This window comes from Echiichthys vipera (genome assembly GCF_963691815.1).
Source record: "Echiichthys vipera genome assembly, chromosome: 11".
NCBI lineage: Eukaryota > Metazoa > Chordata > Actinopteri > Perciformes > Trachinidae > Echiichthys > Echiichthys vipera.
Genome location: NC_139836.1, coordinates 24164719 through 24183549, shown reverse-complemented (window position 1 = coordinate 24183549; position 18831 = coordinate 24164719). Strand labels below are relative to the sequence as shown.

General features: G+C 40.1%; 1 protein-coding gene across 1 annotated transcript in view; it reads left to right on the top strand.

Moving 5' to 3' along the window:
• Window positions 1-17519, top strand: part of kcnh1a (potassium voltage-gated channel, subfamily H (eag-related), member 1a) — a gene marked incomplete at both ends in the record, with an annotated part of 39212 nt that extends 21693 nt beyond the window's left edge. Inside the window, 6 exons of the mRNA XM_083923205.1 lie at window positions 1551-1708; window positions 3856-4127; window positions 10213-10412; window positions 12298-12550; window positions 13998-14194; window positions 16653-17519. Of these exons, the coding sequence (XP_083779331.1) occupies window positions 1551-1708; window positions 3856-4127; window positions 10213-10412; window positions 12298-12550; window positions 13998-14194; window positions 16653-17519 (1947 nt within the window). The remainder of the gene's footprint in view (window positions 1-1550; window positions 1709-3855; window positions 4128-10212; window positions 10413-12297; window positions 12551-13997; window positions 14195-16652) is intronic.
• Window positions 17520-18831: the final 1312 nt, after the last annotated feature.

Here is an 18831-nt window from a genome sequence, read left to right as displayed (position 1 = left end):
TGTTTGTTGTTGTCTTAATGTCATATTTGCTGTGGCTTCATTGCCTTTCATATTGACTCTTTAAAATGCTTTAAAGTGTTCTGATATAATGTGTTTTTGGTAATCATATATGATGTGTTCATCACTTCATCATACTTTGTGTTCACAGTGGGTTTCGTTGCTTCTTTTGTGAGATGAAAAAGATCCTTTGGAGTGAAAGCAGACTGAGCAGATTATTAATTACCTCTTGTCATTTAATAATGATGAATCTGAAGTTTAAATCTATTACAAAAAGACAAACAGCAAAAAAAACAACAATACTGCATATTGTATTTTCTGAACTTTGTATTCGATCGTGCACAGCATTTCTTTACACAAAGCTGTCGAAGTTAATTTTATCCAGCGTACACTTTATTTATCCCAACAGGAAGCATTACAGCTGCCAAGTCACTCATGAATCATTAAACACAAACAACATAAGGAGGTAAAATCATAAATAACTAAGCTCATTTTTAACTGGCAATTGAACTTAAACAAATGAAATAGGACTATACTATAGACCAGGGTTAGGCAATTCCGGTCCTGGAGGGCCACTGTCCTGCATGTAACATGTAACATAACAAACCTGATTCTAATGATTCTCGTTATCAAGCAGCTGATGCTCGTCACACTTTGATTATTGTTTGACTCAGGTGTGTTAGGGTAGCGATAAACCTAAAACATGCAGGACAGTGGCTCTCCAGGGCCGGATTTGCCTACCCCTGCTATAGACTATACTGAATATAATCAACACTAATGAATTAGATAACACTTAAAGCCCCTGAACACCCACACAGGTGTTTTCAGTTAATCTGGTTGATTAGACCTCTTCTCAGGACTGTGTGGGTGTGTCTACTTTGACTGATTGACATCTTCCTGAGTGTCCTGTGAGCTTTGTTTCACCTGTTAAGGCGGTGCAAAGTACTCCTTTACCATTCTTAGTGGTAGACGGACATTTATGACCTCATAAATTCCCATCAAAGCCCCGCCCACCTTCAACCCAAGCAGAGGTCTAATCAGCCAGAGTAACTGAAAACACCTGTGTGGGTGTTCAGGGGCTTTAAGTTCACCCCACACCTCTTATTAATCAGTTATGGTTTATAACACACTATATTACAGTTGTAAGCAGATATGAGTGTTAATAATGCATTTGTCAACCACTATAAGCCCTCCTGTGGGCACCCATACGTGGAGGCTGGTGTATAAACGAATACAGCTGTAATTATATCAAATATGTCTTTATAGGAGAAGTTATAATTGCAGTTACAACACTTAAAAATGTCCTTTCAGCAGCATACACCTACGTTGTAGTGTGTTATAAAACTATGTATTAATTGTCAATATAGTGCTTATAAATGCCAAATAAAGGTGACTCAAAGTGAAATGTTACTCTGAATTATTCTCAATGTTATTAATATACTTCCAGGTGTTGGGTAACATTCGACTTTCACTTCTTTTTGTCTCGTATTAATGTTGTTTTTCATTGTCCGCCTCTCTTTATGTCTCTCTCCTCTGTCTCTCTCCGGTTTTAGGGGATCAGCAGTCTGTTCAGCTCACTTAAGGTAGTCCGGCTTCTCCGCCTGGGTCGGGTTGCCCGTAAACTGGATCACTACATCGAGTACGGGGCGGCTGTACTCGTCCTGCTGGTGTGTGTTTTTGGACTGGCCGCTCACTGGCTGGCCTGCATTTGGTATGTCCATGACATTTAAATTTTTATTAATGGACTCTTTCACTTAAATCTGTCACTTAAAAGAAACTTTAAAAGTAGCAATACTATAGTGTTGAAATACGCTGTTACAAGTGAAAGCACTGAACATTTGACTTAAGTGAAAGTAAAAAGTATTAAAATGATACACTCAAAGTACCAAAAACAAAAGTACTCATTATTGGGGATGATGTAATTTATTGGATTATTATTATTAGTATTATTGATGTAGTCATGTGTTCACCACGCTAGTGTTGCAGCAGGTAAAGATGGAGCTAATTTTAATGACTTTATAAACTGCTGGGTAGCTTAATGTTTAATAATACATCATCATTTATTTCATAAATATATTTCGTAATATTAATCTCAATCTACAAATGAACTAGTAAATTGATGCATTGGAATAAAAAGTAAAATATCTTCCTTTAAGCGGGTTAGAAGTATAAAATAATACCCCATTTAAGTAACATAAGTAATAGTTTATATATAGAAAATGTATTCTAATTAGGGTTTGTCATTTTCATTCATTCAGCTGCAAAGAAGGGAATAAAAACAAATGTGACATTTTAGATTGGAGTTACTGTACTTGTGCATATAAATTACAGAACGCATAAACTGCTGCCGTCACTGTGATGCATTAGCAGCAGACCCAATTAGTATAACGAGACCATTGATTAAGCTAATGCATGCATTAATTAGCTGTTATTTTGTGTCAACATGCTTGCTTTCATGCATCAAAACTGTATGTTTTTAGTACCTTCAAGCTAGAAAGAGTTGTGGTGGTTTCAGGAGAATTAGTTTTCCCTCATTAATATGTAAAATTATGGTGCTCAGGCCTCCAAAGTCTAATCAGATCATCTACTCTACAGGGAGCAAGTGTGGTAGAGGTATTGTGTTCCATCCATCATGTGTTGATTTATTATGTCTCTGGGAATGTCTAAACACACACACACACACACACACACACACCATCATGTCAACTCAACATCCTGCATATATAAAAACGAGGAAAACGTGAAAGTGACATACCTTTATGCAATCTCACCACTTGCTCACATTTTCATTCGTCTTGACAAACACCCACCCCTCAGGAATCAGGACTACAAGACATCTTCAAGTGACATAGATATGAAATGACAATAGGCACCCCATCACCCCAGCCTCCCACTCTCATCAACAAAGACACAGTTGAATCGGTTGACAGCTTCAAATACCTCAGACTCACACTGGACCATAAACTCACTTTTGACCAGCACACAACAGACATCACAGGCTGCATGCCATCTGTAAACTCAAAGGACTCTATGTTGCCCCCCATCTCCTCCTGCTGTTATATCAGAGTATTGTCCGGCCCATCCTGCTCTACTGTTCCACCTGCTTCCTCAACATGCTGACTGTCAAAAACCGGGTCAAACTCACACGTGTCACAAACATAGCTGCCATATTAATTGGTCTCCCCACAACTACAGTACACTGTCAGAGCTCAACCTCAAGGCCATCATCACGCATCGCATCGACAATAGCACAGAACAACACTCACCCACTCAACCGTTGAGATCCCTGGTGTGCAGGAGGGCCCGCTATGGCAAAAGCCTGGTGCCAGCAGCCATAGCAGCCCTCAACAAAATGCCGAGATAAAAAAAAACTCTGCAGCCTCACTCCTGCCATATATCTGTCTACATGTTTAGCCTGTTGTGTTTGTCCATATGTGTATTTACCCTCAGAGACAATAAAGTCTAAAGTCTAAAGTCATATTCATAAACACAACATTATGCCCATCTACGAGCTTTAAAGAATGTTAAAATGAAAGATTTCACGTGTATTTATTCTCATTGCTAACAACCTGGGAGCTGGGGATCCCACAAGAGGCTCTAACCAATATCATAAACAGTGTTTATTGACCCAGACGGTGTAATCACACTCGAATAAATGAAGCAATAAAAATAGCTTGTATTGTTACCCTCAAGGTCATTTCTGTAGTTGTCATGGTCACATGCTGAGCGGTAGTGTAGAGTTGAGAAAATTTAAACCACCACACAGTTTTATTATAGTCTATAAGTGTGAAACGCCATCTGTAATTATACATAATTGATTATTTATTTCCTGATAATTTCTTACTTTCAACGATCTAGGTTCAGCATCGGCGACTACGAGGTGATCGATGAAGAAACCAACTACGTGCGCATGGACAGCTGGCTCTACATCCTGGCTGAGACGACGGGCACACCGTACCGCTTCAACGCCAGCGGTTCAGGGAAGTGGGAGGGCGGGCCGAACAAGGACTCGGTCTACATCACTTCGTTGTACTTTACCATGACCAGCTTGACGAGCATCGGCTTCGGTAACATCGCACCGACGACAGATGGAGAGAAAATCTTTGCGGTGGCCATGATGATGATTGGATGTGAGTGGAGGCTTTTTTTCTTTCATCAGAAGTAGCAGATACATGATACATGAGAAGTTAAATATGCTCTTTAAAGCCACAGTCCACAGAGAAAGGTGGATAAATGAATTATGAATAGAGCCATAGAAGTTCAGAAAATAGAACTTCAGAGATGATTAGTGCAGCAATATTTCTAACTCTTTTGCTGCTCAGGTTCAATATAGTTCAGTGCCAGAACTACTGACAGCAGTTTTGATTTAATTTACAGTATCATGGGTTTTACTTTCACTGGTTACTGTTTCCTGCACAGTAGACTCATACATTCATTCATTGACTCCTCTTTTCAGGCTCAAAGCACTGGCACTTTTTGGGCACAGTTTCATATGCAATGAAATACCGTGTCAAAATATAATTTTCACTAGGCTGATTGGAAATTTCATATGTTTACATACTAAAGCAATAATCACGTGTGTTGAATACTTGAATAAGTATTTAAGGAGTTGAATGTGGCTGCAATTTAATGTGAACATTTATTGATAATGGGCAGTTGCATAGTTTAATTTCTCATTCATTTAAAAAATAACATTCAATGACATTCAATATCTTAATTTTTAAAGAGTGTTTCATATTTTCTGGCCTCTGTGGAATTATCTTTCATTACATTACATTAGCCGATCTGGAAGGGTAACAATCAGCAATATATCCATATCAGTCAACATCTTTTTAGTTGACAAAACTGATTGCTAGGAGCCGCTCGACAATTGTCATTTAAAGAAATATGACGCTTTAATGACAAAGTCAGGTTAGCAACCAGGCTGACTAGCTTCCTGATGGAAAGTAAGATCTTTATTGATTGGAAAAATATCCAATCCTGAGGACAAAATTCCAGGGGAGAGTAAACGGCACAGTGCAGAGAAAATATTAAGAAGCTTGAAGAGCTTTTATTTCGGTAGATATGGTAGATTGCGGTTTTCAAAGTTGTCAAACTTGGAAATTGGGGGAGCGTACCTGAACCTCTCCGGGTTCTATATTGCCCAGGTCCTGTGTTCACTGCTCTGTATGGGACCAGGGAACATCAAACCCTTTTCTCAAAAACAGGGGTCCGCTGTTCCCCACTTTTCACAGAAAGTGTGACCCTAACCCTGACCCTAACCGTTACCCCAAACCCTAACAAAATGCTGAATTAAATCAGCGAAGACATAGGCTTATGCGACCGGGGAACATAGGGATGACTCCGAATCGGCATACTGTGCAGCCGTCAACACACAGAAGATTATTGAACTTTGTTGTAGTGAATAAAAATGAGGCCAATCACAGCAGTAGTCTTCTTTATAATTCAATGAGATGCAGATGTGGCTCAACTTAAACAACAAGATGTAACCTAATCCAAAGTATTTTAACCTAACCCTAACCTTTCATAGTTAGCTGCTAACTTACTGTAAGTGTTGATGCATGTGCAGTATGCCAGTTATGTTTATTAACCATCTTAACTATGATCTAACATTTACCTTTTGTGACCGAATAGCCGTATCATGTATAGCCCGGCAGCTTCTAACTAACCCTGCAAATGGCCCTTACGTCACTAAGCTACCACCAGATACTTTGCAGATGTGCACAGATGAATTTTGCCGTGTCACAACTGGTGTGACTGTTGGAGGTAATTTTATGTCTGCTTTTGTCATGGATGCAGGTATTTCTGTGGGTTTGGCACAGAAAGATGACGTTCTCCTTCTCCTGTAAAGCTCTGATTGTCTCAGTTGTCTGTGAGAACAGCACCAGACTTATTAGACTCAGGGAAATAATCAGAGCACGTTTGAAACAAGCTACTGCATCACTGCTGTGACTAGAGAACAGCTTCTTGAGGAAATTCAGAGTAGAGTTAGTAAAACTGAAGTGATATAGAACAAATAAACTGAGTATACAGTACTCTAGTATACACCTACAGTATAAAAATGAATAAAGCTGTAATGAGTTTTAAATTGGGTTTTAAACCTGTGCGTAGCTTTTCACCAGTTCCTTTTTTAGTCTCATCAACTCTCCTGTCAACTCCACTTTAATATGGTGACACATACAGTAAAGCAGGAGCTCTGTTGTTCTTGCCTGCATTAGACTCATTACCTTCACACAGCCTTCTGTGTGATATTGTGCTGAATTATTAAGACTTTCTCGAGTGTGAGGCATCACTCACACAGGTTTTCAGTCTTTGCTGAAATGCCTCAGAAAAGCAGTTGGAACAGTGAATAAGACAGCCACTCCGCAGAGGCTTAGAGTTCAGTGGAGCGTCTTTAACTAATTTTGTGCCTGTTTTTTGTCAATGTATATGTTTTGGGTTACTGAAATATATGATTCATACATATATCTGAACAAAACAGCCATCAATTAATTAATATCTGACAAAATTGGGGCAAAAATTAGATAAAGTATGAAAAGTTTCTATTTATAACACCGATTGTGGTTTAATAAGAAACAATTTAACCAGTTAAGTTGTAGACATAAATGACAACAATTGGATTATGATTCAGTTACCTGCCCCCCACTAACAAAACACCACATCTGCTAGGAAGGAAGCAGATTCTCACAGCTTGCCCTGCTTTCCACATCTCAGTATTAAACATTTATAAGGTATCTTCTGCTTGTGTGGCTCATAACGCAGTGTAAAGCGCGGTGCCATTATGTGTGTCTGCACGCAGAGAGCAACACCTCGAAGCAATAACTGGCCGCAGGATCAATTTTGCACAGTGCTCCCGCCGATCTCTCTGCAATCACTCCTCACCTCTGCTGTACTTTTTTCAGCCACAATCTCAACCCTGAGACGAGAGGATGATTGTCCCCCCCTCCCTCTCTCTCTCTCTCTGTGTCTCTCTACATTTTGTCTTCTCGGGTTTATGAATACACTCTCAACGGAGCTGGCAAACCTCATCTGCAGACTCGTCTATGTTTACAATTTTTCATTATGAGATATAATCTAAATACCTAAGAAAGAAAAAAAAGGCAGCCTCAGGGAGATTCAGTTGTAGATGCAGTCTACTGTAGTCCATGGCTGTTCTCTATGAAATATGGATGCTCTGTTACTGTTCTATTTTTACCTCCAGCACTGGTTCGGTGCTGGCAGTAGAAGATCACAGTGTGACGAGGGATTCAGGGGGGGGTGGCGTGGGGGAAGAGGGGCACTATACACATGTTCAGTTTCTATAGCAACTGTTGGCCTGGGGATTGAGTTTCTGACAACTTTCTTTTAACTACCCTCAAACAAGCCAGCTGTCGGATGCCGAGCAACGATGCAATGAAGTTGTGCACATCAGCGAGTAAAAGAGAGCGATGTTTGGGACGAGACGAGGCACCTGCTCCACGGGGGCCGATTGAGTTTCCTATGTTGCAGCATTTTCTGCCATTTAGAAACCTGAACGGTGCCATCTGTTCTCAAGCTCAAGGTAGCAATCATCTCAAAATGAAAGCAGCTTCAAAAGGCCGTGGTTGTCAAATCATCTTAGATTTGATTGACACAGACGTTTAAAAAAAAAAAATTCTGATCTGTTATCTTGCTGATTTTGATGCCTGGAAGTGTTTCACAGAGAAGAGCATTGTGCTCAGGTGATAAAGAATATCAAACCAGCTTGATAAATCTGCTGTACAAGTAAGAGATTGTGATGAAAGGATGATAGTTGTTGTTATTCCTCGCCCTTAAGGAGTTTTGAGCGCTTTTTTAATTAGTATTATTCCCTGTACAGTTTTTCAATGCGCCATGAAATAAACAAATGCACGCACAGGTTACTGTCATCATCTGAGGATAATTGAAATGTGTGGCTGGCATGTATCCTCTCCGTCCCTTATAGCAGGGCTAATTAGGGCTCCATTGCCAAGAGAACACTACACACTCAGAGCAGACATCTGATAGCTTTGATCCCCACACACACGCCAGCTGTTGCATCAGTTCAACCACCCAAACACCTCAGATGCACTGCTGCACTCTTTCTTTAATTCTTCTATTGCAAGACAACACAACATATCTGTGTGTAGTACTATGTAACTGCATGGGGATGGATGCTTACACACAGAGTTTTGTGAATCACGTTTGGGGGTAATGATGAGTTGTAGTTGATAATTTCCCATGTGATTGTTTAAAGGGCTCAACACATAAAACAATATTAAGGCCTAAAGGTGTTGTACTCAAAATACTGAAAATAGTGGACCTCCACATGGCTCTCACAGACCGTTCTGCAACCCGTCAAATTTCCACACTTAGTCACGTCCTTCGATGTCCCATACCGACGCACAAAGCACTCACATGCACTAACATGCATGCGTGATTGACATGAACAGAGAAGCTCTGATTACAACGTTAATAGAGGGCGCGGGACCTTTCTGCTGGGGTTGCATGGCTCCATTATATCATTACATAACAAATATTTATACACCACTATATTAATGTTTGGAGTGTAAAGCACAGCTGCTTTAATGCAGGTGTGGGCTGATATGTGATGTGATATGAAAGGAGCTGTATTCAGCAGCAAACACATATTTTCTGTGTAAAAATATAATAGAGTTATGGCAAATGTTTGTATTTTTATCTAGGGGAACAGTGTATGGTAGATTTTTTTCAGTATTTCGAGTACAACTCTACCGGTTATGTGAGGTGTGGAGATCTTTATGTCCTTATGAAGCCAGATGTGGAGATTTATTTTTGTCTTTTTGAACCCAACACTGGAGATATATACAGTATGTCTGGTTTCTGAAATGTTATGTCATTGTAAACAGTATCATAAGCAAGCATCTCATGCTGTTTTCCCTCTTTTGTAAATATAGAAAATGTATTGTACCTGTGGATGTTACATTAGATCTGTCTGACAAGTTAGTTGCACAGGTTATGCTGCATGCATGAAGAGTGGGGTTTAAAGAAAACATTAACTAGAAAAAAATACCTCTTATTTCTTAAGTATACTTTAAAAACTAGTATGTTACATTAAAAGCACACATATATTACTTTAAAAGTAAAGATGACAACCTAAGCAATAATGTGGTCTATGGTGAGTTGGGAAGATACCCACTATGTGTGTCACAGTTAAAAAGAGAATTATTGCCTATTGGGGGAGGCTGTTAAAGGGTAAGGAGTCCAAACTCAGCAGTATAATGTATAATTATCTGCTCGGCCAGCATAACTCATACATATATGCATCGTCATGGGACTTGCAGGTTAAACAGATATTAAATGGCTGCGGACTGCCTTACCTCTGGCTCACACAGAAATGTAAGAACATCAAAAGTGGCAAAGTAAGCTCAGAAATATGACCTTATGTGATTTATGTTGAATTCAAAGAAAGTTTATACTGGAAACGTAAGTGAATCACTGAGGTTATGGGTAGATATAAAGGACTGTATAGAAACCAGAGGATCTGTTAGCTAAACCGTCTGGGAGACAAGAATGTAAACATAATTGATGTATAGAGGAAGGTACAGTATATATTAAAGTATTATTTATGCTGTCCATCTATGTTTTGCTATTACAATCAGAAAAGACAACAAATATTAGTAAGTTAAGTGCCTTTTAAAGAATGTCTCTGTTCAAGTAGTATCTGTTGGACTTCTTGTTATTTTTGTTTGTTTTGATTACGCTCCGTACCATGTGATAATGATCATGACTCACATAATTAAAATGAGAAATGAGAAAGATTGTTTTTGTCCTTGCAAACCAGGTATTTGATGATGATTTGGAGATTTTTTTGTGCTTGTAAACCCCTCACTTTGAGATTTTCCTGTGGCATTATGTACGATTAAGTTTGGGGTGCCCTGCTAAAGCTGCTGCCCCCGCAACCCGACCCCGGGTAAGCGGTTGAAGATGAGATGAGAGATGAGATTATGTGACCCTGGAACTATAAACCTCTTAATGAATCGTTCAAAACCCACAGGATGAGTGGAGAAATAAAACAAAAGCAAAACTGAATCCGTATTATATAAATGCCATGACCAGACTAGTGCTTATTGGAACGTTTTAAGAACACGAGTTACCTTTCCTCTGAAATCCAAATCCATACAGGAAGCTACAGACATGGTGGATATCTATATGTGTATGTATTGTAATTAAACTTCTCTCCTCTCTGTATTTCCCCAGCTCTTCTTTACGCCACCATCTTTGGTAATGTGACAACAATCTTCCAGCAGATGTACGCCAACACCAATCGTTACCACGAGATGATTAACAGCGTACGGGACTTCCTTAAGCTCTACCAGGTTCCCAAGGGCTTAAGTGAGAGGGTTATGGACTACATCGCCTCCACCTGGTCCATGTCACGGGGGATAGACACCGAAAAGGTATGCCAGACTGCGTAATCTTTAATGACCCTCCTTTAGCATGGGATGTCTGGTAGTTTCCTTGTTATTTCCACATTTTTTTTATCATCCTTAAATGCAAGATTGTGCAAATGCAGCATCATTTGTGTGATATAAATAGAGTTATATATTGTATGTCATATAATTCACATCTTTTTTGTCTGTTGTTGGTAGTAGAATCAAAAATTAAATAACATGCCTTTGATAGTCCCTGAACACCACTATATAAAAACGTTTTTTTCATATTTTGTTTTGTAAAAAGCCTGTTATGATAAAAAAGAAATGGCAATTTTGATGCACTAACCACGGGCCATCCTACTGAATTCATATGACGCTGAAATGATTTGAGTGTGTGGAAACTAAGCATTTAAAGCTGCCAGCGGATAAATTGAACCCATGCTGCTCTGATTGAGTCGAAGCCAGGAAGCGTTCATATCGCTGTGTCCCCATTTTGGTCCAACTGTCCAAAATTCTAATCATGGAAAACGTCCTGTTATTTCACCTCAAATTAGAAACATCATTTTAATAAGGCAGGGATTTTGTAGGAAACCTGTTGTCAAAAATGTTGTTGTGTTAAGCTTGCACTGCATCTATGTATTATTTATTTGTCTGGCGTTAGGCCACACTAAAGGGTCTAAAAATGGCATATAATCCTTCTCTGCTTGACATTCATCTTCAAAGAGATTTCTTTTAAAGGCAGAGCCCTGCAACAGCCTGGCATCCTGTTGATTAGGTGTACTTGAATAACATGCTGCCACTCAGTGACACACAGCAGAGACGCGGCTGGACATGTCACGATCTTGTGAAATACATACATAACTCATACTGGATGTATTCAGTCCCAACCAATAAAGAAGTTGACTCTTAGTTTTATTACTCTAAGTATTTCCAAAAGCTATTGAAAATTAAAGAAGCTCCCAAGCTGTTATCTGTGGTATAAAACACACCACACAAGTCTTTTAGTGACATTTAATTGTTATTTTTGTCTTTGAACATTAACTTCTGAAAAACGTGGAGGCAGACACTGCAGAAATTAATTAGATACTTTAGAGGAGTTTTGTTTATTGAGCTTTCAAAACGTAGACAAATAAAGCAAGTACCTATGAAATATCAAGAGTAGATTTGAACAACCAAAAAATAGTATAAAATAAATAATAAAATGTAACTTTTCTTAAACTGAAAAGTGCCCACAGACAACTATCACAGGCAGACCTTAACATCATTAAGATCTAAAACTTTTAGGTTATCTCTGAGCATTTTCCCTCTCTATGACTGGAAGAAGGTTCATAGAAGACGACATTTTTATTGCAAGGTTTTGTTTTTTGAATATCAAAAACCAAGTCACTTGAATTGCTGATGACCCATTATCAGTCATAGAGGCAGATGTATAACCCCCTTACAAGATACCACTACACCACTACACCATAGGGGAGCTGTATCCAGTTCAATACATCCATGCTTAAACAGACCAGTATACAATAATACCAAATGACTCACACTGCTGGGTGTGACGTCACCCTCTGTACACTATAAGTAAGCAGTCCAGTGTCCTTAATCGTTGAGTGACGAAGAATTGCTTCATGTGCATAAAACCATGTCCACATTTGTTTTTGGTGCTGTGGAGTTGAACAGTAAAGTCATTCCCTGACACCTAACCAATCTATCTGTATGTACGTCACACATTGTGAAAGACAGCAAGCTGTGTTCGTCATCGTCCAACTTATAGTCTGCCATGTCCCCCAGTCAACACATTTTATGACTCCATGATCGCCTAAAGTGACGATAATAATGTGGAGTCTGATAATTCCTTATGTGATGAAAAATATATCCTCATACAGCTCTTTTCTCTACTTTTGTTTCTTTCCAGGTGTTGCAGATTTGTCCGAAGGACATGAGAGCAGATATTTGCGTTCATCTCAACAGAAAGGTATTTAAAGAGCACCCGGCTTTCCGGCTGGCCAGCGATGGGTGCCTCAGAGCGCTGGCCATGGAGTTTCAGACCATCCACTGCGCCCCTGGCGACCTGATCTACCATGCTGGTGAAAGTGTGGACAGCCTCTGTTTTGTGGTGTCGGGATCCCTGGAGGTCATTCAGGATGACGAGGTGGTGGCCATTTTAGGTGAGTTTACAGTGCAGTTTTCACCGATGCATGACTTTTCACCGAATTACACTGAGCATTTATGGCACAGTTAATTAATTAAATTCATCATTTTTGTTTATTTCATGAAAGAGGCAGTCAAGGCTTCCTAACTGTAGACGCACCTGCCCCAGATCTGCACAAGTTTGTCAGAATAAAAAGTTACAGACCTGTGCAGTGAAAACCGATGTTCGGGCATCATTGTCTGCTTTACCCTGAACTCAGGATTTTGACAATCATTTGCCACAAATTCTTCTCTGTAGCAGTTTGAAAACAGTCTTGATTATGGATATTTGGACACGGAGACCTGAGGCAGTAAAATGAGACCGAACCTGATTAGAGTTTAGTTTCTGTCAGACTTTATGAAGTACTCCACGTTGAATGAATACTGATGAGGAAAGGACAAAACCAGAACAAATACTACTGTAACAATTGTTCCACTGCATCTTGATGTGATCCAACAATGGATGCTACATCTTAATTTACCAATTTACAGAGCAAATGATAATTTTCCTTTCATATGCTGGCCTGGTTAAACCCCAGTAGAGTATTTCCTCTTAACATCTTCAGCATTTTAATTTTCCAAATAATGGATTTAGTGAATAATGGATGGCGTGCTCTGGCATGCCCACTGACACCATCTTGGCCATTTCCCGTCAATAACCTGCTATCGCTTTGTCTTTACAACAATCAATAAACTGTCAGGCTAATAAAATTGACCCAGGTGGAGCCCGTTATGGAGCCTGAAGTGATAAACAAGTTACTACTTTGAATCAGATTCTCATTAGCCTAATGGCACTGTAGAACCGAAACAACACGTAAAGTACACAGATTTAATCCTCAGCTTGGTGCGGTTTGACTTCTCATCCATCAGACCGCTCTACAAACAGGGGCTCTAAAAAGAGATCATTTGATTATCGCTTTTGCAACTTGATCTTCTTAATGTGCTCCACTGTACACAGCTTTTCATCCTGTGGGTCAAAGAAGTTATTAAATGTTTTCAGTCAGGTACAATGAAATTCCTGAATATTTTCCCTAGTCACATGGTGTGAGAAGCTGTTGATTTAGATGTTGATTATGTTGAATCCCTTCATGGTTCATAGTTATAGTTATCTTTCTCCACATGACCCACTGGTTTGGTCAGCTCTGAGTGTGCTGCAAAAACATTGGCTGATGAGCACTTGTAGTTTCTTAAACTGTCAAAAAAGACACTCACATAAATACAATAATATACTTTTAAGAAACACCTACAAAAAATGTGTAGCAAAGTTAAAAATACAATAATTGCAGCCACACCTTACTCATAAAAACCTGCCTGAAGAACTACAATTGGGATTTGTTCATAGGCAAATAACTAGCCTATAAAGCATTAGTAGTAGATTGATTGATTGAGAATGACCTTGTTTTAACCAGTCTCCTCTCTGTGAAGGTAAGGGAGATGTATTCGGCGATGTTTTCTGGAAAGAGGTGAATCTTGCTCAAGCCTGCGCCAACGTCCGAGCTCTGACCTACTGCGACCTCCACGTCATTAAACGTGACGCCCTGCAGAAAGTGCTGGAGTTTTATACAGCGTTTTCCAACCACTTCTCAAGAAATCTGCTGCTCACTTACAACCTGCGAAAGAGGGTGAGTGACTCTTCAAATAGCCCCAAGAGAGTTAAAATCCACTTAGATTTACACAGTAACATTTATTTTGTGATTATATATAAAAAAAGAATCTTCTCCTCAGCCTCCGCGGGTGGTTGACCCTCTCTCTAAGCTTGGGTCCTCTACCAGAGGCCAGGGAGCTTGAGTGTTACGCGCACTGCACTTTTCTGGACTATACACATATATATATATATGTATATATATATATGGCTAGGGAGGAAGGAAGAAATATTATGTTTGTCTGCTTTCCAAAATTAATGAATTGGCTTTTCAACTAATTTTCTGAAATTCTAATTCTCTCATCTCTCATTAGGTTAACTGCTCATACAGTCAATCTGATATCTAGCGTCATATCTAAGGGCGCAGTGGGTTCGCTTCCAAGTACATCAGTTTGTACACTTAGGTGAGAACACTATCCGACCCAAATATAGGAAGTGAACCAAAAACCAGGACGACACATCATAATCTCTCTCTAATCAAGGCTGTACTATGGTCCTGCAAAAGATGAAGCTGCCGTTTCAGAACCGCATTTCTACGATCCAAGGGCCTCCGTTCTCTTTCAGTAGCACTCACTTGATCGAAGAATGAACCAGCAACTAGCTGTATTTGCCTTTTTCTTTACTATTTAATAGGTGTTAAAGCGCCCAGAGAGACAGTTATCAATCTTATCATCTAACTTTTATCTAATTTGCTAGATTAAAAGCACAAATATAGTATTATTCAACTTGACACAAGCTCATGCACAGCTAAACAACACATACCTCACATCATACAAAAACACAGTTCCATTAAACAGCCATATATTAAAGCCACTCTTAGATACTTCATGCAGAAATGAACAGCTGTGATCAACAACTCAAGTGTGGCCACCAATCATCACATCATTCATAAGGTTAGCCTGCCCAAGAGATTGCATGTAAGACTGAATTGCCTGCATATGAAGAGGCAATCTCATCTGCAGCATTAAAGTCACTATTCACCAGGGCCCCTCAATGCATACAGCAGGGAAATCCAGAGATGGATTGAATAAGAAGCCAGAACGCTGCCTTCACATGAAGCTTGTGAGGTTGTGTTTTTCGACTTGGGAAATCCATGCACACAATACAAGTTCAATACAATACAATATAATACAATACAATACAATAAATCATATTATTAGTAACAAGGAATTTCAGCTCAGAAATGTCAAACTAGGTTTAAGGTAATTTAGAAACAGTGTCCTCCACCAGAGAGCAATGACACTTTTTGTTTCAACTGTAAAAGGTCTCAGTTGGAATGTATCTTAGTTTCAATTCTTATTCTCGTTTATGCATTTATGTATAATGAACAGTGAAAATACTTTTCCATTAGCGTCTCATGCCGCATTTCTACTGCATTGTACAGCACTCAACTCGTCTCGCTCTGTTTTGGATAGTACCTGGTACTTTTATTGTTACCACCTTGGCTGAGGTTCCCAGTGGGCTGAGAGACGATACTAGAAGATGGAGTTTAAACACTGCAGACCACTGACTGGTGAAAGAGAAATGTCACCAGCACAACACTGAACATCATGCACATACCCGCCATTTTTAAATAGCCAGGCTACCATAAGAAGTGACCACAATTTATTTATTCAGAAAATTCATTCAAAAAGGCGTTCCTCTATTTGGTTTCTGATGAAAGTATTCAGAAAATGTCATGCAGGCCCCCAGGAAGTACGCCAGACTTTGAAGCCAATTTGACACAGTGGAATTACAACTTCCATGTCAGTCACATGATGACACAAAAAGATGCCCAAAGAGAAGCCTGTAAATCTGTGACCTTGTGTTAATCTGAAACCCTTCAAAGTCTAGAAGAGCTGCACAATTAAATAATTTATTCCCCATTCAAGTTAGCCAGAGTGGCCCAACAGTGCAGAGGTAGTGCGTTTTTTGTAAGATGCGTAAGTTGAGCGTTTTTGGCTAGACTCAATGAGTGGGACCAGGCCTCGAACGTCATATCCAGTTCTCTTTATGCAACATGTTATCACGTTGAAGATGATGCCACAGCAGTGACTCCCCTGACGGGATATTACTGCATTTGAAAACGAATATTAGAAAAGGACCTGTTACCAAAAGTGAGTTGAGTTGAGTAGAGCTGAGTCGATCCATGCAGTAGTAATGAGGCATAACAGTGTGTCTTCACACACTGAAGCCAGAGGCATAGTATGAACTTTCCCTGTGTCATGGGAATAGCCTCTTTAAAGGTGACATTTACAAAGTACACACATTTCGAAACGTTGGCAGGCTTCCTCACACAAACCAGATGCACCTGTTTATCTAACTGATTCTGATCAGGTTTTATTATTTCTTCACTTCAAGTGGCTAAATTGATTTCACAATCATCACAATATCCTTTGCTTGTGTGTATTCAAAACAAACCTAATGGTTGTTATGACAAACTGTAAATTCTCTTGTAGATCGTCTTCCGAAAAATCAGTGATGTGAAACGGGAGGAAGAGGAACGACAGAGACGTAAAAACGAAGCCCCTCTAAACTTGCCACCAGATCATCCGGTGCGAAAACTCTTCCAGCGCTTTCGGCAGCAGAAGGAAGCCCGCCTGGTGCCGGACAAACCAGAACTGGACAATGATATCGAGAAGGGCACTGTGTACGTGGACATCCCGATAGCTAAAACAGCCATCACGACAACCAGCATTGTCACAGTGACAGAAAGCCCAGCAACACCCTCAACTTCCACACCTTCATCTTCAACATCCCTGAACTGTACGCCCTCAGACAAGGTGAAGCTGCAGGTGCCAATTCCTGTTTCTCTGGTAGGAGGCCGTGCTGCAGAACCAGTCAAAGTCAAAGGCTGGGGTCGCTTCAAAGAGTCCATGGCCAAACCTGACAACTGGAACAAAGTGTCCAAAGCCGAATCCATGGAGACTTTACCTGAACGGACCAAGGCGCATGAGTCACAGATGTCTCTAAAGAAGACAGACTCATGTGACAGCGGTATCACCAAAAGTGAACTGCGTCTGGACAAAGTGGGCGAATTCCGCATGACGCCTCAGGACCGTAGTCCCGTACAGCCTCCGGAGACCAGGCACCCCTTCTACCCCATCCCAGAGCAAACGCTTCAGGCCTCGCTTCAGGAGCTCAAGCTGGAGTTGAAGGACGACCTCAAGAATCTGAATGTTCGAATGTCCGGCCTGGAGGCGCAACTCACAGAAGCACTTCAACTCCTCAAAGCGAGGAGATCAAGTGTTGGCTCTCCGCAGCCTCTTTTTGACATTTCTAGACCTGCTTCACCAGAGCTTGACAAAGAGGACATCTTCTCTTGAAGGGTTGAAGGCTAGCTCATCGGGTTAACTGTTTACTCAGCTGGAATCTGGTAATATCCAGATTACTTGGATAGCTGAGGCTGCACTGGGCACACCATTTAGATTAAGCAGCGACGTGGTCTTTAAGATGCACCGGCCTTTATAGGGGTGCACCGGCCTTTATAGGGGTGCACCTGCCGGTTAGCAAGGCAACGGCGTGTCGAGAAGTTGAGGTCGTAGCCCAGATTTGTTGTCGTAACACTGAACACTCAGAGGTTACTAAAACACTGACAGCTCTATGTTTGTACATACGTTTGATATATTTTTCCATCGCACTATAATGGAAAAAATAGCTTGAGAGTGTCATCAGAAGAACATAGTATCTCTGTTGGTAAGAGAATAGAAACAGCATGAACCACTGGTTTGTTACTGAATCATTTGTATGAGATTCTTTGCATGTCACATAAAAAAGACGTGTGCCTTGAAAATTGCAGATGGTGCATATTTGATCAGTTGAGGCTACACAGCAAGTCATTTGCATTATTTCACCATGACAGTGGGAAAGGATGGCCTTTCCAGATGTTGAAACAGTCAGTAATTTCCCCAAGCAATTGATGACTCGTCTTATTATATCAACTGCCAGGATCATTATGAATTATACAACAGATAACTCAACAAGCAATCAGATTTTCAAAGACATCTTTCAGCAGCGCTCATAATTCCCATAAATCATGGATAGATGGGCTTGATGAAAGGCAGCAATGAGAAACTTCTAGTATTTCTTATTCTCATACACAAACACTACAACCACACACATGACACATAATATACTGTATGCAGAACCATACATTTTTAGCTTTGCTGATGCATAATTAGGTGATGCAAATGGTACTGATAATGGATGTGCCCCTTTTAAAACGGTCGAGAACATAGTTACATATGAATGCCCTTTTGCACAATATTTCTAAAATGAAACGTATTTATAATGAACATAAGACTTCAAAGTGCAGGTTTGCTCATATAAACAGACCTAGATAGTCACTGGAACTGGTTTTAGTGATGCGTTTTGCCATCAAAGTCCATTTTTACATTTGTTACACCAGTTAGCATGCAGGATTTAATACGTGTGTGTGTGTGTGTGTGTGTGTGTGTGTGTGTGTGTGTGTGTGTGTGTGTGTGCGTGTGTGTGTGTGTGTTCACATCGAGAGAAAAAACACCAGCCCATGACAACACAAGATACAAGTTAACTATTAACAAGGGACAAAGATGATGAAATGTTCAGGCCAAGTGTTTGCAGTGCAGGCGACCTCCTTCAGGACTCACTTTGCTTTAT